This window comes from Megalops cyprinoides, chromosome 5, assembly GCF_013368585.1.
Source record: "Megalops cyprinoides isolate fMegCyp1 chromosome 5, fMegCyp1.pri, whole genome shotgun sequence".
Lineage (NCBI taxonomy): Eukaryota > Metazoa > Chordata > Actinopteri > Elopiformes > Megalopidae > Megalops > Megalops cyprinoides.
Genome location: NC_050587.1, coordinates 20,064,511 through 20,090,700, shown reverse-complemented (window position 1 = coordinate 20,090,700; position 26,190 = coordinate 20,064,511). Strand labels below are relative to the sequence as shown.

The window sequence follows — 26,190 nt, the reverse complement described above, 5'->3', positions numbered from 1 at the left end:
CGCTTGAGTTGGTATCAGATTATACATTGGGAGCGGTCACAGCACCAAACGTCCATGATGCCAAATTACTAAGTTAATTTTTTTTTTCAGAAGCACCTATGAGAAACAACATGTGGTCGCATTTAGCCCGAGCCATGGAGCACTAAATGGCTTCAGTACAATGGCATTGTTTACAAGGCGTAAGCCGATCAATAGTGAAATAAAACGGAAAGGTCAAAGTTGATGCAATAGCCTGAAGACACAGGATGAATGTAAGAATGTATCAACTACATGGCACTCCTGTTCGTGCATATGATAAGCACTGTTTGGACTTTGTGCAGATGCATTCACTGTGTTTATGTACAGCCAAGTGGCTGGAAATAATCTGAGCCATTTGTGACTAAAAACCAAAAAATGTATCATTCTGGGAAAAGGAAATATCAAAACTTAGCTGGTTTGTACAGTGAACACTGCAGCCTCTTGCCTGATATGAATCTCCAAATTATCACTTTGATAATACATTGTAAAATGGTATATTAATAAAAAATATACATGAGCTGGCCAAATTATTCACAGCAATAAAAAAACACAGTGTACTCGCTTGGACATATTTGACGCTCCCTTCCCTTTGGTATAGTACATAAACTTTATCTCCATAGGGATGCAGTGTGCTTCATAGATTAGAAATATCTAAATATTATGTGATTCTGTTTATAGAATTAGGGAAAGAAAAAGCTCCAGTAGAGAGGGGTTATTTAGCAAAGCTTTCAGCTCCTCTGCTTCTGTAGAAGAGGTCAATAAGGAGTAGTCTCAGGTAAGACCTGTCATTGGAAGACCCCTGTGCTAAGGCCCATTTTTCCCTTTTTTTCTTTGTAGAGGTGAAACTATGATGTCGAATGCTGTTGCGTGCAGCGTAGGTGAACTTTTTATATCCTGTGTCGTGCCTTTTGAGCAAGTCATTCCACTTTCTCTTGGCAAAGGCCACAATTTATCCAACTGACCTCACTCACATACGTCAGAGAGAGCATTTACAAAATAGAGTATCTGTGCCAAAGCCCCCAAATAATGATGTTTGCGTTGTGGTTTTTTTTTCCTCTTTATCATTCAAACAAGCCCAACCATGCTGAGGAACTTCATGTGGTACAAGGTAACAGATGCTCCTGTAAAAATGACAGCCTATGACATCAGTGCCATTCTTGCAGAGTGAGGTACAAAGAACTTTTGCTGTGGGAAGACGAATTCATCCAAAGGGTTTTCCACATATGCACATAAATGACACTAACCAAGTATGTGCATATCATGCTTCCAGAAATCACACATGCAGAATATATGGTGGGCCAGGCTCATCAGTCTCAGAGTAAATAAATTGCACTGATTGAAGAATCCACCCACATACTTTAATATGTTGTTTGTTACCTTGAAACAAGCCCTCCTGTCTTGCTTGAATCAATCCTCATGCTTGTGAACCAAAGCACCTCATGAAAGTGGCAACTGTAATACTTGGCCCTTGAAGTCATCCCTGGTACTGTGTGGGATGTGTAATTCTTATTGGATAATTGAGTGAATGCGCTGTAAACTGTCGTCCCAAGTGTGCACTGTGAAATGTCTCCCAGTTGGAGTGCTTCTAAATCAAAACTTGCATTCCAACTTACCCTACAAGAAAAGGTCCCTTGACATAATGCAACTTGTCACAGAGGCAGCAAAAGAGTTTTAGATGCAAAAAAATAATTTTTCATGGACTGATTTCATTTAATTTCATTTCACTTACTGATTTCATTCAGGTCGATTGCTTTACAAAGCAGACAGGGCCCTTCACTTTGACAATTGATGTCTTTAATGAACTTCTGGTTGTTGAATGTTGGCATTACGCAATGAAAATACCGTGTATAGACAATATAGACATCTGTTTGTGCTCACTACTGCTTGTCACGTCTGCAGAGATGACAACACTGGCTGTGACACTAAACTAGCGCAATTAAATGTATGCATCCTGAATTTCTGTATTCTTGTGGCTTTAGCAGGTGCACTTGTGCCAGCTCTGTAGTGTTAAGAGCTTCTAAGTATTTACAGAAAAGCATGCGATGAAGTTGGTGATTTGAGCTTGTGAATGAATCACATCATTATAACATATACTGTCCAATACTAAGCTTTATTCACCTTTGAAGTATACCAATCCCCCCCCAACCAACCATGAGAATACAAAAAGCTCTCAGTGTGTCTCAGTTTAACACATAGTATAGGAAAATGTAGAACTTTGGAAGCACTGCCCATGCTTAAATTACAAAGATAGCCCATTCCTCAGATTTTCCCTGTATCTTTTAAAATCTGAAAATAGCTTTTGCCCTTTCATCCTCCAGCTCTTGTATCTGAGCTCTCTCTGAGTGTCTTTCATTTTGCAATCTGCTGGACAATTATGATTCGAACAAAGTAGATGTGCTTCCAATGTTTATACAGTTGAAGCGTTTACACAGTTAAAGAGTTTAAATGTTGTGGCCCTCCATAATGAAATTTTCATGTTTTAAGAGCCCAGTGTGGGGTCATTTCTTCATACATATATGTATATGTGTATGATGTAATGTCCCTGGCCTAGTGCCAACCACAGTATGTTAGCATGTTCTGACGCCTGTTCAATGTCACCTGTCATGTGGCAATAGGTGCAGTGTGACATTGCAGGCATATACCCATGAGAAAATGACCTGTTGCAGTTGGTCTGGAAACGTCACAGGTTGAGATTACCTGCTGGCCCTCAAGGGGGCGATTGTTTCATCTGAAATTTACAGAGGCAAGCTGATTGATCATGGGAACGTGAAACTGTAATCGCTTCCAGACCGAGAAACAGAGAAACAATGCTGTCTCTGTAAGGCCATACAGAGTGTCATTGGTGCTTGTTGCTAAGTGTGTGACGATTGAAGTAATAAGGCACACTTCCTCTTCTGATGGTGTTCCACTTCCTTTTTTCTAAACCTTTTTTTTCCCCACTTCTGCACTTTCCATCATCTGGAAAGTGAATGACATAGTCTTAATAGCGTCAATAGAATTATGTTCAATTACAAGTGCTTTTTGCTTGCACGACAGGTCAAGAATTCTTATTTCAAACATTTCCCCAAACGTGTTGACTATCCAACAGAAGCAAAGAAAGTAGCTTTTTTGAGTGTGCTCAGTTGAGGTTTCTCATTATGATTAGTATTCACCCTAAATTCATTTATAACACTGTTCTGTATACCCTGAAAATTTGTCTCTGTAAAATCAGAGAGTGTAATGTATCTCCCTTAATGTCACCCTCCTAGTCAGAGCAGTTCCAATTTGGCATCTTGGAATATAGGCTGAAAACCAGGAATACGTAATAAAAATATTCAGGAGTATGTAGTATGTATTTTTATATCTCCCACATGTTTAAAAGAGTGAATGGTGTTTTGGTATGGTATTTTTGAATGGTATTTTGATTTAGTAATGCAGATAATTATAGTCCTTGGAGGAAATTAGATAATAGCCAGCCAATATGTGAAAATAGAGTTGTGCTGTCAAAACCATCCTCAGGGTTTGGCGGGGCCTGTCTGTGTCATGAGTCATGGTTTCTCTGGTGAAGTGTTCACCCAGTGCTGGTACACAAAAGCAACTCAGACCACCTTTAGCTAAAAGGGTGGGGCACAGCAGTGACACACTCAGCCCCTTGCAGGGATGTAGAACTTAGGGTCTGGTGTGTTATATTGCTATTTAGGCACTGGTATATTTTGTGGTCATATGAATAAAACTGTTAAAACACATAAAAGTGATGATATGTCTTGTGAATGTATTGAATTTAAAATCCATCACACATTTACACGCTAATCAATGTGTTGGACAGTTCCATTTAGCAATTTTTTGGGGTTATGTAATTATCTGTAAGACCAACATAGTGTTACTGTTGCTTAGTGGTGATATCCAATGAACTTCATATAATATAGTGAATCACCAGTCACATCAACCAAAAAAAGTATTAGTTATGTTTAAAATTATTTTATAGTAAGTTGGCATTCATTTCATTGTACCTCCTTAATAAAGCATAGTTTAACAGCTGTATAAGTAATCACCTATGTAACTTAGGTTTAGGGTTGGGTTAAGGTTCTGGTTAGGGTTAGAGCTGCAGTAGAAACTGTAGACTCATTTTCCTCATTATTACCTTTGTAACAGCATGTAGTTGTAAGTTGTAGCATGTAAGTAGGTGTCAGTTATTAAATTGCCTTATTAATATAATGTGTCATTACCCATTTAATAACAAATGGACCTGACATCTGCCTTTGGTTGAAATGAGTAAGTCCATTCTACCGCATCTGAAACATGAAAGCTAATGCCAGCTTTAAACCTTGCCGCAGCCCCACCCATAAGTCTTTATATCCTGTTGTATAGTGTTCCACACTGCATATGAGTAACATCACTTCAATCTGAATAAAAACTTGCTCACTCGTTATAAAGTCTGACCTAAAATTCCCTACAGCTAATGCAGATTCCATTCTTTGGATAACAGCTCTTAGAATTCATTATGTATATATATTTCATAATTATTTTCCATCTTGGATCATTAAGTTTGCCGTTTTAACAGTATGCACCTGCTGGTTGGCAGGCGCCCAACTGAAATATGTGAAACATTCAGACCACTTGCCATATTAACTCTGCACTGCCACGAGGCAGACACGAGGCACCTGCAGTGACGATTCTGATTTTCCTCAATCCCAGTGCGTGACTCAGTTCAGATGCGCGGTTTTAGCCAGAACAGAGAAAATAATGCCTATATGTTAGGCATACTGGTTTGGCATGACTTCATGCAAGCCTAAGTGAAAGCAATTCATCTGCAAGGTGAACCTGCACTGGATAAAAATACACTAATGTTGCATTATATTAATTATTACTGTCGTAATGTGATGTGGGGATTAAGGATTCACATGCCAGAAATGACAAAAGGAATGCAAACTCAGAACTATTTACCAGTTGAGTCACGGTGGAGAAGCCACACACAAAGCTCAGTGAGATGCTAGTAAGGAAGGTAAGGACAGTAGCTAGGTTCACTAACAGCGTTCAGGAGATTATGGCATTATCCCTATGGGGGTGCAAAGGCTATGGCTTCTTTCTGAGTGAGCATTCACCGCAGTGTAAAATGGTCAGGCAGATATATTCATACTTTATTCTGAAAGCAATCAGTTTGTCTCCCCAGAATCCCGCAGCCAGGACTGATTTATGTTACGTTAGTAGAGAACTTCAGCAACAGGACACTTCAGCAGTCAGTATAGCATTAACTCACAATTGTCACATCATTGGCCTACCGGTTTGTAAAAATATATATGATGTTTGTGTGCGTGTCCGTGATTAGTGCTGTGTCTGCCAAGGATGGCTTCCAGGACAACGAAGTCCTTGAGATAGGCACCACACATTATCTTCCAGGCCCTTGTCTGAATGGGCACAACGAACCTGCAGCCTGGTAGTCCTGTCGGATCCATTAGCTCACTCCCCCAAAGTGCCTGTGGTTATTATCTGTGAGGGGGGACAGCGTTATGGGAACGGCTCAGCGCAGAGGATCAAAGTGCGTGACGCCGGGGTGGTATATCCACGGTGAGGACGCCCCCCCACACCACCCCGTGCCTCATGAGTGACGAAAACCAGCCTCTTTGGCCGCGGTGTGTCCGGCTAACCTCAAGTGTGCCATCGCGATAGCAACCTTCTCAGTCTCATTGCTGATAGAGGCCTGTCTGTTTTAGTGCTCAGACGAATCACAAGAACCCTAAGGGTCCATCAATACCCTGTTCTGATCATTGTACGCTGCCCCCCTTATCTTCATGGGAACCCTTCTTTGGACGCTAAGTGTGTGCAGCAGTTGTAGGCATTTTCCCAGGAAGGCCAGTGCTCTGTTTTTCTGTGATTTCTGATTTGCTCTACACTGGTTTGTCTGCTTTGCACCTGATGTATGTGTGCATATATACTTGTTGTTGTAATCTTGAGCCCTTACTCTCCACCCAAACCTGTTCATAACTGCTACACCCCATAGAAGACTTGTTCTACTTCCTTTATGGGTTAGTATTAAAGAAAGGGTTCATCATTTTGTGAGTGATTTTACTGTATCTGAAAGTTATATGCTCTCTCAAACACTCAAAATGAAACAAAATGTTGCAAATTTAGAATGATGCAAGTCTTGGTTCATAAGTATTTATATTTTTAACACATCCATTAAGATGAAGTGATGGCATTACAGAGGTCACTTTGGTGTTGTTTACTTAAAGGGAGGGCAGTGCCCCTCTCTGACTGATTAGCAGCCTGTAGATTGGCACAGTAGATGCGGATTGTTGTGTTGCTTTGCTGGTGAGTTCATGTCGATTTGTTGCACGGGGTCTGAATGCAATCAATGTGCCCTGCTTCTGATGGCAGTGTGTGCTGGAGCCCCTGAGCTTGTGTCCCGGCCAGCAGCGCTAATCCCAGGTGCCGGAGCACACAGTGATGCGTCTGTCCGTCTCCCACTGTCTCCCTTCCCAGTTCAGACTTGGATCAGTGGAGCTGCGCCCCGTCCCAGCGCCGGCTGAGGTGGTTAAAGAGCTCATTAGCCATGGCTTGGGGCACATCACCCAGCTGCAGGCCAAGAACCGGCACCTGCAGGAGGAGAACCGGCAGCTGAGGCAGGAGCAGGACCACATCACAGCTGAGTAAGTGATCTCCCACAATGTGCTCCAGGCCCCTCCCCCATCCAGCGCTTAGTCTGCCTTTGCATCTCTCCGTAGAGCGCGCTCCTGTTTCTGTACATCCTTCTGTGAACACTGTATGTGTACCAGTGTGTAGAACTAAATGTTCAGGGTACAAGGGCAGGGACTGTGCAGACAATTTGTGTCTAATGTCTGCTTTGGAACACTTTCCATGGTATGCTAGAATACCAGCAGCGTGAACCACGGGTTTTTACTTGTGAATCACACCTTGGGTGTAGCTCAGCCGTCGAGCTGTGTCATCAGGGAAACTCTAGATGCGTCTCTCCCCACGAAAGCACAATGCCTCTATTTTCAGCACTCTAAATTTGGGATGCAGGAGTACGGCGGCTCCCAGATGGACCGAGGGGGCTGGAAAAGCAAGACTAATTGATAGCATGTGTTGTTACTCCCAGTGACGTGGGCCGTGCTCTCACACACGTCGTGGGCGTGGGGGAGGCCCCAGTCGGCTGCCCCTGTGAGGCCCGGAGCATGTGAGCGTGAAGGGACCGCAGCATGGGGCGTCCAGCTGGGCTCTCGCCCTGCGCTCTGTTTTCCGCCGTCTCTACGGCGACGGCCACGTTCCACCCCGCCCCACTCCAGCTGGACCCTGTCCTGAGGATCAACAATGACGTCGTCGGCCCGGGGCCGGGCGATCCCCTCGCCGGCTCCTCCCAAAAAAGGGAAAGTGAGAATGTGTGTAACGCACAGCTTAGTAAGCGGGCGGGTGGGGTTGCTCTTACATCATTTGCTTTTACTCGTGGTTAGCGGTCAAGGCACCCTGCGGAGGTCAGAGGGGTCAGACAGCAGTCTGGCCGGGCTTGGCTGCGCTGAGCGTTTTGTGTTCTACTCTGTACAGTTGAATAGTTCCATGTGAATGCATTACCATTGGACTTCTATTTCCGTTTCCGAACTGTCAGTGTTGGTGTGAAGAAGATGTGTCTGGGTCAAAACGTTGCCTATAGCCTGAGTGGATTCAGGATTCTTATGTCACTGTCTTGCATTGTTTTCTTTGTGGCACCAAGATCTTATTGCTGTCAGAGTACAAAGAAGTACTGCATCTTCCAAAGTAAATCAAATTTTTTATGAGTTTGTGCACCCCTATGTATGTAGCCATTTCCCATGACTCTCCTGCCCCACAGAATGGAGAGGTACGTCCACGGCAAGGAGAGTTTGGAGAAGGAGCTCTACACACGCTTCGTGCTGCTCCTCAACGAAAAGAAGGCCAAGATCAGGAGACTGCAGGAGACCGTCAGACAGCTGCAAGACGAGGTGGATGAAAAAGAGCAGAGGTACTCCTCCTGACAGGATATTGCCCCACATTATAATGTAACAGTCACTTGATGATATACACGTAAATTTGGAGTTCCCTTTCCTGAAAGCTGTTGTAATTTGCACATTATGCTATCTTAAATGCATGTGACATTGAGTCACTTATTCCTGTTGGTGAAATCTTTATGGTGTAACCTGGTGATACATGGTGTTGATAATGTCAGTGAATGATTGTGATTTTGTGATTTGCTGACTTTGGTCCAGGGGAGTGGACTAAAGACACTTCTCTGTGGTTTTTCTGTGTGTGTGTGTGTGTGTGTGTGTGTGTGTGTGTGTGTGTGTGTGTGTGTGTGTGTGTGAGTGTGTGGTAGGGCAGGTGGGTGTTTTGGTATGGGGGGATATAAACTAATATAAAACATTTGTAAATGGTCAGTCTTCATTTGTCAGATATGGCATAAGCTGTGTCAAAACGCATTTCATTTACTCTCTTCCCTTCCCTTCCCTTCTCTCTTGCTTTCTCACTCTCTCTCTCCTCTCTTCCCTTATTAGGGAGGTGGGTGTGGGAAAGAGTTCAGCCCTGGAGGAGAGTGGGGTCCAAGGGGGGAGCGGCTCCCCAGAGGGGAGTGAATATGGGGGGAGCACAGACGAGGAGCAGCCAGAGAGCCCCCATCAGTCCCAAAAACCCCCAAAAGCAACGGTCAGAGGTACAATAAAAGCCCTTTTGTCTCTCTGGATAATTGTGATCAGATACCGAGAGAAGCACCAATAAAAACAAAAATACATGTACACGAATCGGGGGAGACCACAACAGAGCCAAGCTCGCATTAATCATCTCCTTATGAAGAACTTTCTCATTTCTTAACAAAATTACAAACAGCAGTTTACTCTGGGCTCTCTCATGACCTGATCCAAACCTTTTCTTCCTGTTGAAAGAAGAGGGAATTTCTATTTATTTAGTTATTTTTCGTGTGTGCCATAAAAGCTGTCAGGGTCCTTAACAGATGTGATAATCATGGGAAATTGTGTCTTACGCTAGTTACATGTTTTTAGCCATGAATGTGGTTACTGAGACTACAGGTTCAATGCAGATATAGTGCTTATGGCCATCCAACTGCGAAGAGCTCCTTTTTTGTATTTGTGTCACCTGATGAATTTTGAAGATAATGTAGTGTTTGTGTTGAAGCTGAACCTAAATGCAGAGACCCTGTACATACAGTTGTATACGGGGAAGGTTTCTGGCAGGGAAATCAGGGAGTCCTTTTTATGCGTTGCTCATTTTTGAATTGATGGAACATATTGACTATGGCAGTTTTACGCATGTGCTGCGTGGACTGGTGCTTTAATCATCTGGTGTGACAGTTGCAGCACCACTCACTGTGTGGTGATTCTCTAGCATCGCCAAGCAGAAAACAGCTGTGAAAACCACATGTTTCTTTCCATTGTGCTTTGAGGTTAGAATGATGCCTTCTCAGTCTCCCGTTGAAGAGACTCGGCTGAACCAAGGAACCACTGGGTAGCTTGACATTGTGGTGTGACTTGTGTGGCAACATTGCAGTGCGGTTTAGGCCATGTCCTCAGATCCCTGCTTCGGCCTCCTGTCTTACCATATTCCTGTCACCCCTGTCAACCGAATTCCCTCGTTAGAGTTTAGTGTGTGAGGGTTTTTTCTTTCTCTTTGTGCTCCAAAATGTCCAGTGTGGTGTACGTAATGACTGGCGTATGAGAGCTGCTGATATGAGAACAGTGGGAAGAATTCCCGAGACCGTAACCCGGTTCCTTTAAAAATATTAAGACTGAATTGAGACATAATGTCCAGCCAGCTTCAGACCGACTCCAGCTGTTACAGGAAGTGACAGAAAATGGAAAGATGAATAGAGGTTGTTACCAGAGACCTTTGATCACGAAGGAGAGTACTGCATTCATTCCTTGTGCTGCTAACCAGCACAGGTCAGTGGTTGTTTAACTGAAGGAGAAGTTTCCATTCATCCACACTTTCAATGTAATTAATAGAGAGCAATATCTTGATTTCATGCTGTTGTTACTAGCCAACCCTTCTTTTTTTCTTAAGATGATCCTACTACCCCTATCAACTGTACCATTAGCACCAATAGTTACCTATAAGCAATGACTTACACTCCATATGAGACCATATTATTTTTTTTTGCTAGGAAACGTCACCTGTTTTCTTAACAATGAGGTTGTATTGTGGTGATCCTTTTCGGGGGGCTTACTGTCTCACCATGTGTCTGCTCCTTTGAGTCACTCCTCGTGTGGTAGCAGAAATGTGGAGTGGGTAAAACTGCCGTTAAACATGGTTTTAGACTTAATCAGTTTCTCCTTTTGTCCATCTGTGCCCTGGTGGGTAATCCCGCTTCACATCGGCATCGTTCCTGTGTGTGTCATAACTGTAACATCATGCAGTATTGACTTAGTAATGTATGGTTGCTACACACTGGATTCTTACTTGGCATTTATTGGAAGAGGGCTCCCCATAAGATAAATACATATAAACCAATATACTCTTTTTGGGAGGGCTTCAGAAGTTCAAGTTGGCAACACAATGATGTAGTTGGCCTTTTAGGTATTTTCTTTTTGAGGAATATGACATGTGTTGCATGGTACTGTTTATTTTCTTAAAATCTAGAAAAAAGAGGTATAATTATAATTTCTGCCATCTGCCCAACTCTGTTTAAAATCGTCTTTGGGGAAAAAACAAATCAAGCTATAGGCCTTCTTTCCTGCAGGTGTACCACTGTGGTAACGAAAAATACACTGACATCCATACAGTAACTACAAGCTTGTGGAAGCGGACAGTGGAAGTCATGGAAATTCATTTATAAGAATTCTGCCATTGAGGGGTGGTGAGAGAGAGGTTTGGGAGTAAGAAAAAAGTTTTTTCCAAATTGCTAGAACAAAATGCTGAAATAAAAAAGCAAAAAAATGTACTATGCTCCATAAATATGTGCACTTACATTCAGAAATATTTAGACAGTATAAATATTTGTGAATGTTTGATTTAATCATATTCATTTTGTGAAAAATTCTGTCTATTCCATGATTAGGAAAATAAAGCCTGTTTCCAGGAACCCATTACAACACTTTCATATTTAAATTTCAAAGTAAGTACAGTCAGCACTAAATCGTTCCTGTTCACTCATTGTAGATGTTGGAGAACATTCCCTTACTCACTGTTGTTGTGAAACCATGACAATGAGTCACAGTCCCTGCTGAGGTAGCATTGTGAGGGAACAGCTGTGGGGGGCAGTGGGGCGAGGGGAACAGTTTTCATTCTCTTCTTTAATTAACTGTAATGAGGAGCAACCATCCGTATGGTACATACTAAAAACATATGCATGAAAGGGGGAGCACTCCTATTGACATTGGCTGGCAGCACAGTTGTAGCTAATGTATATTTACTTCATGAAGGTATCATTTTTAAAAAAGCATTTATCATTCTTCTCTGTCAGTCACAAAGGGGGATTGTCAGGTCTGGAATTAGCCCCCCCCCCAGCAGCTTGTTGCATTTTGCAGTGCTTGTGTTATGCTTTTGGAGTTCAGACAGAGGGTATTAACGAGCAAAGGCAACATGAGCACTGTGCTGGGTTGTGATGTAATTAGAGGTTGGCAGATCGTCTTGCGAGTTTGATGTGGTCTGTGTCTCTGATCTGCTCACTGTAGTTTACTCTTTATCGCACCCTTTGTTAATTGCATCCTGCTGGAAGTGTGTGTGTCTGCCTTGCAGGGCATCCCACCCCCATTGCTAAGCCATTACGAACACTTCCCGTGCTTTCACACTCAGAGAAGAGAAACAAGAAACAACCAGAGGTCTCTCATCCCAAACTACCAGGGTATTTCAGAGAAGCAGAAATATCCCAAACTTTTCTTTGTGTGTTTGTGTGTGTTTGTGTGTGTGTGTGTGTATGTGTGTGTGTGTGTGTGTGTGTGTGTGTGTGTGTGTGTGCGCGCACACGCGCATACAAGCGTGCGTACGTGTGTGCGTGTGTGTGTGTTTGTGTGTGTTTATGTACGCATGCATACGTGTATGTGTGGATGGGTGTGTGTCTCACCTGAAAGTTGATATTGATCTTGACAAGGGTCACCAGTATCTCTTCTTTCTGCCATTTTGCCGTGGGAGTGGAAGCACTGGACCAGTCAGGGCAGGCTGTACACTGTTTATTTCCACTTTGCCGAAATCACTGACCTGCACCGTCGTTCTGAAAGATTAGCAACATATGCTGCCCTGGGGTCAGTTGTGAAGTTCATTTATTTACTCTGTCCTGGTATATTTATTTCTCTCTGTTGGACGTGCAGAATTGCACATGGTCCATCTGAACAGAGACAGTACTAAGAGCATGGTCCAGAATGGAAGACAGTGAGGACAGAGTTCTTACCCAGATTTCCATCTCAGATCAAATGCTTGCAATGCAGTAGAAGAAAAGACAGTATAAGGTGAGCAAGTCTGTAACCAATCACATGGCCTGCCATGTAGAACTCTTCCCCATCTCCCATATTAGGCCAGGGTTGCTTGAATCCCATGGATTGTCACAAAGGGCATTGTTCAGTCTGTGACGTCTTTCAGTTGCGAACATGGTGGCCAAAAGATTATGGCACTAGGATTTAATGAGGGTTCATTACCGAAGGAGTTGTTGGAAGCAGTTGAAAGATTTGTGCTTGAAAGTGAAGTCATGTATTCCGCGTTTTTAAAGGGCAGACAGGCTGAACTCTGTACAGTGGTTTGCTGGAGGGAGCCAGAAACAATGCTTCGCTCTGGCAGACAAAAAAGCTCTATTTCTCAGTTAATTGCTCATTTTCCAATTTGCCTAAAGAATAGACACTGGGGCAAAATCAAGCACCTAAGAGAGGTGAAAACATTTTCAACTATATTTGTACATCAGGTCCCCTTACCTTAGTCTTTGTTACCAGACTCGTCTTACTACACCCTGATATGAGTGTCTGGGTTTGACACAGCGAGTGTCACTTTTCCCACAACGCGGTTCCATTACAAATTGTAACGACTACCCTGGGGTTGTGACACGTGAGCCGCAAAGGAGCGGCATACACAGTTATTACTTGGAAAGTCATTTGATTATGTGGAAGACATTGATGACGTGAATAGTGAATAGGAGATGCTTGAATGCAGTGAACTGGGGCAGGGACATGGGTGACCATGTGCAGAGCGACGCTGGCACCAAACAGACTGGCGGGACTTTGGGAAGCGTACTAGAGGAAAGGGTAGTAGGGGGCACTTTGTCAATGACCTTGTTCAATGGGCTGAGCGAATTGTCAAATCTGTTTCCCTCTGTGAAGCCTCATGTGGGCTTCACGGTCATATCGAGAAGGCACAAGGGAGGGTGGTCCTTTGTGAAAAGACAGCAGAACAGATGAAGTTGTGTCTGACAATGATATTCTTTACAGTCTGGGGTACCATCAGCTGCCAGATGTATGGCTTTTTTGCACTGTGAGAGCAGACACATCAGGCACGTAATATGCAAGAAGGAAGAGTGTCCTTGACCCCTATTGAATCTAACCGTCTTGTGTTTTGTCTTTACTTTTGAGCAAAAAATTTAAGAACGTTGCTCATATTTTAGGTTTCACACATGATTAGACTGTAGTATGTAATGAGAGGTGTTTATTGAAAAATTTGTTGAAAAATTTTGTATGGGAGTCAAAATATACAGCTTACAGTCTTTGTTCAGCTTGGCCTGTTGTGTTTTCCCTCTCCAGTAGTACCTGGCACCAGTTCCATGGACGACAGCTTTACCGACATCATTAACGTGATGCCAAGCCGAAAGCGTCGCCAACGACATCTCCAAGATCCAGGGTCGGAGAGCAAAACGCCATCTCTAGAGCTCCAGCGGAGGGAAAGGTAGGAGTGGAGGGACTATGGTTACCACCGTTATAACAGGTCATATTTGAAGAAAAACTGATTTATTTTGTCATAACACATAGCAGTGAAGAAACATAAATTATTTATATAGTTTTTTTCTGTTTAATCTGTCTGAATATATGTGCCTTCTGGTACTTCTGTAACAGTCTGTCGTTTTACATAAGTATTAAATAACAAAGTTCAAAACAGATCAGTGACAGCTCAATGAGAAACTGCACACAGTAATGATTCTAAATTGCTTCAGTCAATGCATGCATCACATAAGTGTTAGAGGGGAGTTCATCTTTTTTGGTGTAATGCTTTTTCTGGATGATCAAAAGATTCTTTAATGTACAGTACTTCATTTGATAAACTCCGTATGTGCAACAGTTGAAAAAAAGTTGGAAAAAAAAATCAAAATGATCACATTTCTTATACAGAAACCAAAGAATCCCTATTGCACACTTTCAAAGTGTATTTGTATCTGCATTAGACTGACATTTCAGCTGTTTTATAGTAATAGAAAACATGCTTACATGATTTATCTTTTTTCATACTTATGGTAGCTCCTACATACTCTGTTTGCATAATATTTCCCATGTGCAATGCCACTAATAATTTTGTATGTTTTTCCAAAAAACATTTTACTTAAATCTTTTGAGATATGAGTAAAAAATATTAACTGTAGGATGCATTCATGATTGATCATATTGGCTAATTTTGATGTCTAAAATGATTAGCTAAATTTTGTAGTGCAAATGTCACTCTCTAGCTGTTCTGTTATGCTTGTTCTTTCACTGAACAACTGAGCTTGTTCTTTTATTGGCATATCAGCTTGTCAAGTGCATTGACTACAGCAGTATTCAAGAGTGAACTATAGTGGATGTGATAGTTGTCTTTAGTATGTCGTCCTCATGCGTCCACTCCCTGTGGAAGTAAAAGTCCATAAACTGGAATATCTTGATCTATCATGTACAAACACTCCCCCAAATAGAACAAACTGGATGATGAACATCAAGACGCTCTATGAAACAATGATAACGCTAAACTTTACGCTGAATGTTCTGTCCCTTTAGTTCAAACTGAAAATTCAGCTTGGGGGGGCTCCTCAGTTTCAACAACATAAAAATTGACAGGAAGCCGGAAAGGGAAGGATGGCAGTTTGCAAAATATAGATAGTAAATAGTCTAGCACAAGCTAGTTGTCTGCCTTCAACTGCTGTAGAAAGAAATGGAGTCCAAAGGGATCCCGGCTGCACGACCCAGGGAGGGAACCCATGGAGTGTGGAATGAAAACCACGTGTCGGATCTCTCTGTAACATCGCCAGATAAAAGGTCCAGAGGAGCATGTAGCCATTAATCAGTGCTGTTTTTAAAGTCTGAGGCTATCACCACAGTGCTGAATGACTTCCTGTGCTAATCGGAAACACAGATCGACAGGGTCACAGCGCTCAGGCTCTCTACCCTGATTAATCAGCCTGGAACACGGAAGAACTCACACACTTCTACCAAAAAACAGTCAAACGCTGAAATGCTAAAACATTGGCAGAATGGAGGTGTATGGTGCAGCAGTATAGCATAGCGCTTAAGGAGCAAGATTTGCAACCAAAAGGTTGCTGGTTTGATTCACCTCTTGGGCACTGCTGCTGTACCCTTGGGCAAGGTACGTAACCCACAATTGCCTCAGGAAATATCCATCTGTATAAATGGATAACATTGTAATAAAAAAAAAAAAAAAACTGTAACCGATGTATGTTGTATAAGAGCGTCTGCTAAATGTCAATAAAAATGTAAAAAGTAATGCAAATATTCGAAGTATTACTCATTTGAAATAAATAACACAGTGATTCATGTTCACAAATGTGGCATATGCAGTTTTAGTTTGAAATGAATTTACAGAGGGTTTGTGGCTCATTTGGCCTGAAGGTGTGGTTCAAAGATGCTCGATCCGGTTTTAGCACAGGTGACTCAGAAGGCTGCCTGAGTCACAGCATATGTGATGCGTTACACCTCTGGCTTCTAAAAGAAGAGGAGCCCCAGCCTGGAACATGCTGGCGTTGTTATGACTCACAAGCCCCGGGTCCAGTGTTCCCTCCTCATACAGTGTCCATACTGGCAGACTCGCTTGTAAGATCAGCACAGATCAGCTAGAGACACAGGTAGGGACACAGATGATAAATGTGTATGGACCAGGTCTTCAACTTCTGTCTGCCATGAAGCAAAAAGTGTTCCGATCTGTGGGCTTGTTATTCCTGTGGGGGCGTAGTCAGAAACAGAAAATGTATAGCTAGAGTAGCAACACACAAAGCAAAAACTCCAACTGGAACCTCCTGCTATCCTGGAGGATAGAAGGATCTCAAAATCTTGCCACAATCCAGAATATCTGTGATTTACAAGCTCCAAAAGAGCCATAGATCTGTCTCTTTTGCACAGTTTCACTGCATGTTACCAGTTTGTTTGGACCACACAGTGCATTTCAGTCATCACCTTTGCCCCATGAATTGAGGAAAACAACTAAAAAAACAGATTTCCAGTTAAGCCCTTGGAAGCTGTAGACCCATTTTCTTTGTATTTATAAATGGAAACTGCATATTCCATGTCATCTTGATATCTCTTGGGGCCCTCTTTATTGCGGAATAAAAGCCCTTCAGTACGAATTAGCTCTTATTGCACAATGACAGTGAACCTTCACACACAAGTGCAGAAATGAGTTTTCCTGGAAAAAACATGTATTAATCATGTATATTAATGTAGTTATGTATGTAAACAATTTGCAGGCTCTTTCTGAGTTTAGTAGTATGTCGGTTGAAACAGTTAAATCATTTTTCTGACCACTTTATCCTTTTGTAAAATGTGTAGCGGACAACATAGCTACCTTTTCACCACACTATAAATCCCTTAGGTAGCCATCACTGTAAACACTGTGCTACTGTAAACACTTTTTCAAATATATTTCACATCTGTATCTTGAGCGTGTTTTTTTTTTCAGGAAACATGAATTTGACTAGGTAACTTGAATTTGAAAAAGTATTGAATGCAGGGCTAGAAGCATGAAGCCAGCTTGGAAAATTTTATTCCACTGTCTCAAGAGTGGCCCAACTTCTGTTTTTTTTTTTTTTTTTTTCTACTTTTAAAGTATGTTACGTACGTACCACAAAAGGCCAAGGGAGAGTGATAGCGTTACAACCCTTAACACACCCTTAACTGCCCTGAATCTTCCCTTCATGTACACATATGCACACTGTGTTGGTTATCTGACTTTTCATTTATTGTGCCCCCCTTTAGCACAGCAGTTATCAACAGGTAGAGCCGAACAGGAATTCTACATGGAAATACACAGGGCAATTACAGTGATTATTGTAATCCTCATGTTACATGCGCAGTGTAATTTGACAATTCATTTATTTTTTTCTTTTTTAAATGTAATGCTTACAGACGTTTCTCATTTATGTGTCCCTTTAACACTGAGTTTTAAAGCCATCATGTGGGCAGTTGACTAATTAGAAATGACAAGCTGAAACTCATGGACTTGGGAATGTTTGACTTTGAAAGAAACAGGCGCTGCAAGTGTTTGAGCTTTAAAACAAATAGCCGGTTTATGCAAGATCATGTTTGCGTATTAGATGGAAAATAAGCTCCTGGGAGGCGGCCTGGATGGGAGCAGTTGCCTCGGGCTGCTGTGAACTCAAGGCGGTTGCGGGTTCAAATCTCATTTTTGCGAGGCCCCGAGTGTTGTGTGGTGTTGTGAAAAAGGTTGCGTGCGATTGGCCAGCATGTGCGGGGCGGAGTTGGCAGGAGGTTCAAAGCCTATGAGAGATCAGACTTTCCTAGTCCATTCATCCATTCTGCCTGTTTCTTTTCAGTTCTGTTGTTAATCATGTCAGTTGCCCTGCAGGTCTGAAAAATAGCAGCTTTGCTAGCTTTTGATAAGTGTTTTAGGAGGACTGCGTCATATTTCTGGCTATGTAAATCTTTGCCCTTCATACTTCCAGTGGGAGGCACAAGCATAAAGCTGAACTTTTTTTGGTTTGAAAGTCAAGCTTCACAGATGTACTGCAGAAAACATTTCATCACAACAGTAGTAAATGTTTGTCATTTGTTCACCGTCTTGGTAATTAAACTGAATGCAGTTACAGTTTGATATAAACAGTAACACAGTTACTCCTAAACATGTACATTCGATTGCTTATTTCTGACTTAATGTGATAACATCTATGTGAAAGCAGGAAAATCGCAGCGTCGTCTGGGTGGCTTTCAAAATGCAGACAAAGAGAACATAGTGCTCATGTGTTAAATGATGCTGTTTGCTGTAGATCTGCTACGGGGGGATTTGTGACATAGATGTATATAATCTGAGGAAGTGCGAACTGAACCCACCCTGAAGGGGTAAGGTAAGACTTACACTGGAGACATAAGATTGGTCGGAAATTGCTGGCCCCACTAGTGGCACACTCTTCTCAGCGTGAGGCTGGCTGACAGTAGCCCCAAGGTGGGATGCGATCCAGGGGGTCTGGGGGCCGAGGTCCCAAGCTCACCTCAGGTAGCCGAGGAGACGGAGGGTTGTTCGCGGAATGGCTCTCTCACATTCTGACACGTGGAACAAATTTCCACTCTCTCTTTATTAGTTGCTCCATGGTGCGATTCAGTGGATAAGGCAGCCGTGACGTCCGTCAGTCCGAGAGTATCACGTTTGCCACCCTTCATTTATTAGCTGTAAAACTCTAACACTCGCTTCTAGGATCTTTAGCATTGCCTGCGTCGGTCTTCCGTTGGGACACGTGTTTTCAACAGGCCCAGAGCTTTGTGGATGTCTTTTAAATGTGTTTTTTTTTTTCCTCCGACATGTGACTGTAGGTGCAGTATGCAGCTTACGGGACATTCCGCACAGTGGTCAGATGATTAAAGATGACCTTTCCTGAACAAAATCAATTTCGTTTTGAGTTTTGAATACATGATGGCCAAAATAAGTAAAATGTGGCCTGGAAAATGTCATCTGGTGTTTGATATAACCCCACTTCTTTGAAGTTTCTTGTAAACTGTTCAAATTGATGTAATTGAAGTCATTAAAGTAAATTAAATGAAATACCGATTTGAAAATAAACCAAATTAAAGAAATTCAATGTACACGCCATTTCCTGCTGGAAAACTAAGGAAGTCCGACTTCCATTTAGGGTTGTACTCCCACACTGACAACCAGTGTAATAGTTATAGTGTGTGTTTTACCACACATACTTAGAATGTTCAAGTTTAGTTAATATATGCATTTGTAAATGATCTCTGGTAATACTTTTGTGGATTGACAGACCAAAAACAGAGAAAGGTATGTTAACTCTGTACCTTTCTTCTGTCTGTCCGTGCTTTGAGCTTTACCAAAGAGAGAGGAGAGAAAGAGCAAGAGACAGAGAAAGATGCCAGGTACGGAAGCACAGGAAATAAAGCAAATGAATGCACTCTTTAGATTCAGGAAGGAGAAGTCCAGTCATGTACTGGGGTTGCAGTTTTTCCGTGGCCGGAAGGGGTGTTGGTGCTGCGGTCATTTTGAGGCTAGAAATGGGCTTGTCATTGCCTGATGCAATGGTTCCCTCACTACTGTGTGGCCTTTCCCTTGGCTTTACTGTAGCGGATCTGATAATATCCCATAAGGCATAGCTTATAGGGTACCAGCACAACCACCTGTTCATAAATGACTAACCACCAGTTAGATGTGCTTTTATATCGTCTGTAGCAAAATTCTTATTTTGCGTTTACTCATATTTTAGGTAAAAGATTTTCACAAAATTTGTGGTATAGGTGACTGTTTCAGGAATGACACAGATGACACAAAATGTATGGCTTGTGTGTGTGGTCTCTGTTTCTTTGTATGGTCCATAACTTGGCTTGGAAACTCCTTGGGCAAAGGCCTGAAAATCTAAGCTTTATTTAAGTTTGAGCTGAACTGGACTATACTTTCACTCCCATAGTTTTCACTCCCATAATCCCACAGTTTAAGCGTATTGTGTTCCATTCAGTGGTCCCATTCACTGGTCATGTTTGTGTCCTTCCAGCTTGTCCCCAAGCATTTTCCCTAATGGAGGATAAAACTATAGTGTTAATACCACCAGGTATTATCACTGTAGCAAGGTGAGATTAAGGGCACTCATGCTGCTCGTGTGGGAATTGGGGGTGCAGCCCATAGCATGTCGGAGTGGCCAACCTTTCCTGTAAGAGCTGTGTCAGTCAGGAGATATCTGAGCTGGTTTCCTCACCTCATCTAGGTCATTTAGCATCCTTTAGCCATTTTGCTCCCACAACTCAACCCTCCTTCAACCAACCATTGTGAGGCCATGGCTGCTGGGCGGCAGTGCAGCATAGTGGTTAAGGAGCAGGACTTGTAACCGAAAGGTTGCCGGTTCGAGCCCCGTTGGGATCACTGCTGCTGTACCCTTGGGCAAGGTACTTAACCCGCAGTTGCCTCAGTAAATATCCAGCTGTATAAATGGATAACATTGTAAAGAACTGTAACCTGTGTAAGTCGCTTTGGATAAAAGCGTCTGCCAAATGAATAAATGTAAATGTAAATGTAAATGCTGAAGTTCAATCCAAGGACAGAACCCCCACAATGCCTTGCCCCTGTCCTCATTTGACCTTTGCTAGCACATCAGTCGGCTCCCCTTCCCGTCACAATTTGACACCCCAGCCATCAGTGTCTTAACTGATTACCGTCATCTGTAAAGGAGCGCCGAATGGCTGCTATGGTAACACTACTCCAACAGAAGGCGCAGTGAGCAGGCGGCACTGAGTTATGACCGCTCGCAGACTAAGGCCACTGTTAGGCTCGGGTACGCGCCCAGCAGAGACAGCATTTGGACCTGGCAGGCTGGGTCCGCCGCAGCTACCCAGCTCTCAGATTCTCTCACTCTGTTCTCATTGTGACACATGCCATGCCCTCATGCCAAGGGGACTGAGCGATGGGCGCATAAAGACGGCTACCCGCAGAGCCGCCCACAGCCCAGTTCGCCAGCAGCCCTCAGCTGCATCTTGTCTCAGAGCTACGGAGCTGTGGCTGGGTGTGAAAGGAAGGAAGGCTTTGTCCAGATTAATTGCAGCTCATCTACCCTTCTCTTTGGCGATCCTGCAGACCACCCCCACCCCACCCGGCACTCCCTGCCCCCGCCACAGAAGACACACGTGCTGTTGCACAGAGACACAGAGACGCCGTTGTGGAGCCCTTGAATGAGAGTTAAAAGTGGCCTTTGTTTCGACGCCTGGTGTTGGCGCCCTTGCCCATCCGGGAGCCCCCCAGGGGAGGGCCTGGGAGTGCGCTCCAGAAGAGTCATGGACTCACTGAGGAGTTATCAGCGGAGCTCGCCGTTGCCGTTTCTCCGCTCTGGGTCACCAGCTCCCTGTGAAAGGTTAATCCAGGGCAACGTTATCCCCCTCTCTGGCAGCAATTAACTCTCAAGTCTTGAGAGACTGGACGACCTTTGGTCTCCCCTGAGTGCAGCCGACATGGAAGACAGCGGTCAGGAGCAGTCCTGACAGGGTCATGGCTTCAGTGTGTGGCAGGCCTCATTAGGGTCAAATGAATCACCTCACACTGGGCCTATCCCCGTAACTTCAGAGTGTTAGCCACCGTTAGCCTCACTTTTTCCCACACTGCAAGGAGGGGCCTCGACATTCCCACTGTCCTTCTGCCTTCCCAGGCTTTGAATCAGGTTGAGAGAGGGTTTAGAGAGTAGGCCAGTTCAAACTGAGAGCCAGAATGGAGAGGCAAACAGATAAGGATGAGATAAGGCCAAGAGGTGGAGATAAATGGATAGTAGTTTCACATAGCGAGAAGGACACATGTCAGAGTGTGAAACGCAGAAAGGCAGAGATTGAAAGATGTAGAGGCAGGCAGAGAGATGAAGAGTGATGTGAGATACAACCAGAGGAGAATGGGCCCGGAGATGTCAGATACAGACAGCGGGAAACGGGGAGAAAGAAAGATGTCAGATATGGAGAAGGAAAGATGTCAGCGATGGTCAGATGAAGAGGTATCACATGGAGAGGCACAGATGCAGTGTTGTCAGAGTCAGAGAGAAGGCAGAGTTTGTTGCAGAGAGAGGGCATTCTTGGCGCAGGCCCTTGGTTTGGGTGCTGCTGTTATTCAGGGCTGCAGCTGCCCGGCTTCAGGATGCCTGAAGCCAGCACCGGACAGGGACCCACTGTCTAAAACGTGATGGCAGCACTTCAGTGCTTCGCCTGTTTGTAGCAATGACACTCTTCTCTGCAGTGATTTGTAGAATTACTGAATTAATAATCGAAGTGAAGGACACTTTGTTGACTTAGCTGTCCCTTTAGGTTTGCTCTGTTCTCAAAAAAGTCTGCAGTCGTGGCGTTATCATGAAGAGGCTCCTAGTTTTTTTATTTGTTTTTTTTTTTTCTTGAGGTAGTCTTGCAATTATAAATTAACATCAGTGGTTACCCTCTCCCTTGGCTTTAGATGATTACAAAAGCGATGTTGCTTACATGTCACCTTTACTGTGACACCGTTGTACGCAGATAATTGAAAAACAACCCTAGCTTCTTGTTACCACATGCAATGGAGTGGCACTGTAGATAATAGTTATGGGATATGGGATTTCTATGAATGGAGTTATTGGCAGTAATGCCACATGAACCCATATGTTTCTTATCTCACTTTCTCTTCTTAACACCTGTCTTAAAAGGAAATGAGACCAATATTTTTTCCCCCCTTTGACCGTCAGGAGGAGGAGAACACTGTAGTGCAAGAAAAATATCCTCTCCGGTTGCTTTCCCCTGGCATGCCATTCACGTGGGTAACATGATACCTCACAGTGCCTTCATTGTCCCGCATGTGAAGCCCCTGCTGTGGCTGTATTTTATGGCAGTAATTACTGTGTGGGCCCAACACAACATTAGAATCTGAAAATCATTGTTTTGTTTTGGTTTGGTTTTTACTTAATGACAAATGATTCAAATGCAGAGCTTCGAAGCTACACCCATTGTAACTGTTGGTGGTTTTTCTCAGCCATCACGTTGGCTAAGTAGTGTGTATTCTGAACTGTTTCCACATGCTTTCCCATGCGAGGACTGTTATCGTGCATTGAATTTATCGTTTTAATTTGAATGGCGTTTTATGGTGTGTGCATGAATGGTTGCATTTTAAGCCTCAAGCGTCACTTTAACTTTATCATATCCACTGGCGTGAGTGCAGCGCTTTAGCATATGATGTTTCCTTTGAATTACTGAAGCTACTGGTCATCGAACAAGCTGATGAGGTCATTTTTATCAAACAAAGTGGTCTGTAACATTCCGTTGGCCTTTACTGAAAGGGTCATCGCCCTGTACTGAAATGGTGTTGACTGGTGTACATTGGTATGTGCTTCTTAAATGAAATGTTAATTTGCCTGCTTATCATCATGTTTCATTTATATGCGCACCTGCGGCACTTCTTGTGAGCAGGACTGAGACAGTACTTCTTGCTTTTTTATTTGCTGTGGTGCTGCTTTATATGCCAAAAGTGACCCTATTGTCCTGTGCTCAGAACTTTGAACGCTACTGTAAACATAAGAAGCAAACTTGAAGGTCTCTGAAAAAAAAGAATATTGAACTTTAGAAAAAAGTTCATTGTTTTCTGAGCGTTTTGGAATTAACACCATATCTCACAGTGCCGTTATTGTACTGCTCGCGCAACCCTGCTGTGACTGTATTTTATGGAAGTAATTTTGCTGTGTGGCCCCAACATAAAATTAGATTCTGATTTTTATTTAGAGCCAGAAACTAGAATGTGCTTTTACTTTAACTTTGATTGGTGAAATCAAGAAACTTTTGTTTTGTGTTACATAACACTGAGCTTGGGGATCCCTGAAATTGAGTAGTAAAGTATCTCAAAAAATGTGGATTCATTTCTTTGTTCCAGGTTAAGGACAAAGCATATTGTGATTATAATGAATCTGGGTCTGGCTTACTCACTGCCATTGGTTGCTGTATTTGGTTTCCTTCTGTTCCTTTTCCCGTGAGAAATGTAGAGAAAGCTGGTTGTCATGGTAGATCTCCCTCACAACCTAGATATATGTCCCTGGAGAAAAATTATCAGCTATTCAGCAGAGCTGTTTGAATTTACTGGAGACTGGTCTATTGAATAATAAGAGCAGCGTGTAGCAGAGAAAAGGAAACATTTTCTCTAAGATGAAATTTCAGCTGCGAAGTCAGCCAATAAAATACCTTTAAATTAATAGTAAGCTTCTCTAGTAAGTTTTGGTCCAGACAGCAAACTGAACAAACTGAGAGATATCTGAAATGCAAACCATTTGACACAATTTTGTTGCTCATCAAAATTGTGTGTCATAGGTCTCTCAAAGAACAACTCGTTTCTTAAACAAAGAGGCTGCAAGTTCCATTTTCAGCACTTTATGTGGGATGTGTGCCAGTGTGAACCACAAACTAGATTTTATTTGTGGCAGAAGGATTTGTGTCTTAGCAGAACAATTGACTCTTGTTTGTGCTGATGGCGTTTTCATGAATAGCAGAAATATGGACTAATCCAGCTAAACTTGACACTGGCCCTCAAAGCTCCCTACATCAATCCAAGTTTCTAATCAAACCCAAGATACACAGCATACACCGCTCATTACCAGCTACTCTTTGAATCCTCACTTCTTTATGGCAGTACAGAGTTCATTGCTGGGAATAGCACTTTAGTCATACGTGTTGTTGGCTTCCCAGATGGCTCAGTTGGCAAGGCTCTCATTTTGAGTGCAGGCTAAGCCTTACAGCCCAGGTTCAATCCCAGCCATGTAATGCTGGAGCATTACAACAAATTGGCCTTATTTCACTGGGAGAAGGATGGGATAGTGTACCAGCTGTCCACATCTCTCTGGTATCCTGCGACTTTTCAGACACCTATGAAGCATGCGGGTTACAAGGGTGGAGCCTTCCAGTGGATCCCACCAGATGACACTTACTTGACTGTAGTGCACTGTTGGACTTGTAATCTGAAAAAATAGCTGTTAGCAGTGTGCATCTGTAAAATTGCCTCAGTACTCCTGCACAAGAGCAGAAATTGGTGCAGTGAGACAAGGATAATGTTCAATTGATGATTCTAATAAGGTTGCACAAAACATGTAACAACTAATGTATGCTGTTACAGCAGTTTTTGTTGGTAATAATATAATTGGTATCCAGAATCCTAATAATAAAACATTTTCCCTCCTTGTAGTAAGATCTCTTGTGTCCTTTTCTGTCACAGCAGCCTCATCCAATCATTTGCCACTGTTATAATCTTGGGGGATTTTTTTTTTTTTTACACAGACCATTTGTCTATATACATACAACTTTGAAAAGCCTTGTTGGTTTCTATTTAAGCGAATGAATATGAACACATGAGGGGAAGAAAAACTGAAGACTGTTTAAAAAGTTCAAACTGCTCCATCATGCTAGTTGTATAACCTGATCCTAAAATTCTGTTCCTGAAAAAGCATAGATCATCCAGAGTGATTTACATTGTTCATTTATACAGTTGGGTATACACTGAAGCAGTTCAGGTTACATGTCGGCTCAAAAGTAAAATGACCCTTGGAATCAAACCTTGTTCTGGTCTCAAGCTCTGCTCCATAACCACCACACTGTGCCACCACCACAAAGTTCTTTATGACTAAGGTTTATAACTAAATATCAACATCATTTCCTCTTGACTATAGCTCAAAGTCATAACCCATTTGGCTTGAAAGCTTTAGTATGGTTTCTTGCCACCTCTGCTTTTCTGTGATGTCTTACTGCCTTGGCTGCTGCTAGGTAATGATGTGTGTTTAATTAGTCAACCACTGACCACTGTGCCGTTATGTTTCTTGCTTGCACTGTCTATGAATACACCAAAACTCCTTGTAGGCTGCTGAGTTTTCCATTCTATTGATGCTTCTTTTATACACAGGAAAAAAAGATGACTCATGTTTTCATGTTTCCTAAGCGTTTCCACACTTATTTAGCATATGGAGCCAAGTGCCACACTGGGGTATTGACAAGCTAATAGGAAAAAGCCAGGCCATCTATCTGGAGATTCTGTATACTGTACATTAAGACTTATAGCTTTAATTTAAAACAGACTCTTCATTATTGCCTGCTCAGTTGGTACTCAGGAAGTCCACTTTTACTGTGCACCTTTGACCCGTCAAATAAAATTTTCTTTACAGTCTGGTGAAAGTGAATGGTGTTTAACAGTCCTTCCGTGACAGTTTGTGCCTTTAATCTCTGAAACTTGGGGATCCCTGGCCTTGTGATGGTGATGCAGGCACTCAGGGACATCCCTGTTCAGGCCATGTTTCAGGCATGGCTACACAGGGACACTTGTAACCGGCCACTACACTGTCCCTCCTCAAATGTCCTAACACTCAAA

The 26,190-nt window shown here is 42.8% G+C and overlaps 1 protein-coding gene across 1 annotated transcript in view; it reads left to right on the top strand.

Moving 5' to 3' along the window:
• xrcc4 (X-ray repair complementing defective repair in Chinese hamster cells 4) overlaps positions 1-26,190 on the top strand; it is a 71,129-nt gene that overhangs the window by 31,840 nt on the left and 13,099 nt on the right. Inside the window, exons 4-7 of the mRNA XM_036530040.1 lie at positions 6,478-6,644; positions 7,820-7,969; positions 8,499-8,653; positions 13,674-13,815. Of these exons, the coding sequence (XP_036385933.1) occupies positions 6,478-6,644; positions 7,820-7,969; positions 8,499-8,653; positions 13,674-13,815 (614 nt within the window). The remainder of the gene's footprint in view (positions 1-6,477; positions 6,645-7,819; positions 7,970-8,498; positions 8,654-13,673; positions 13,816-26,190) is intronic.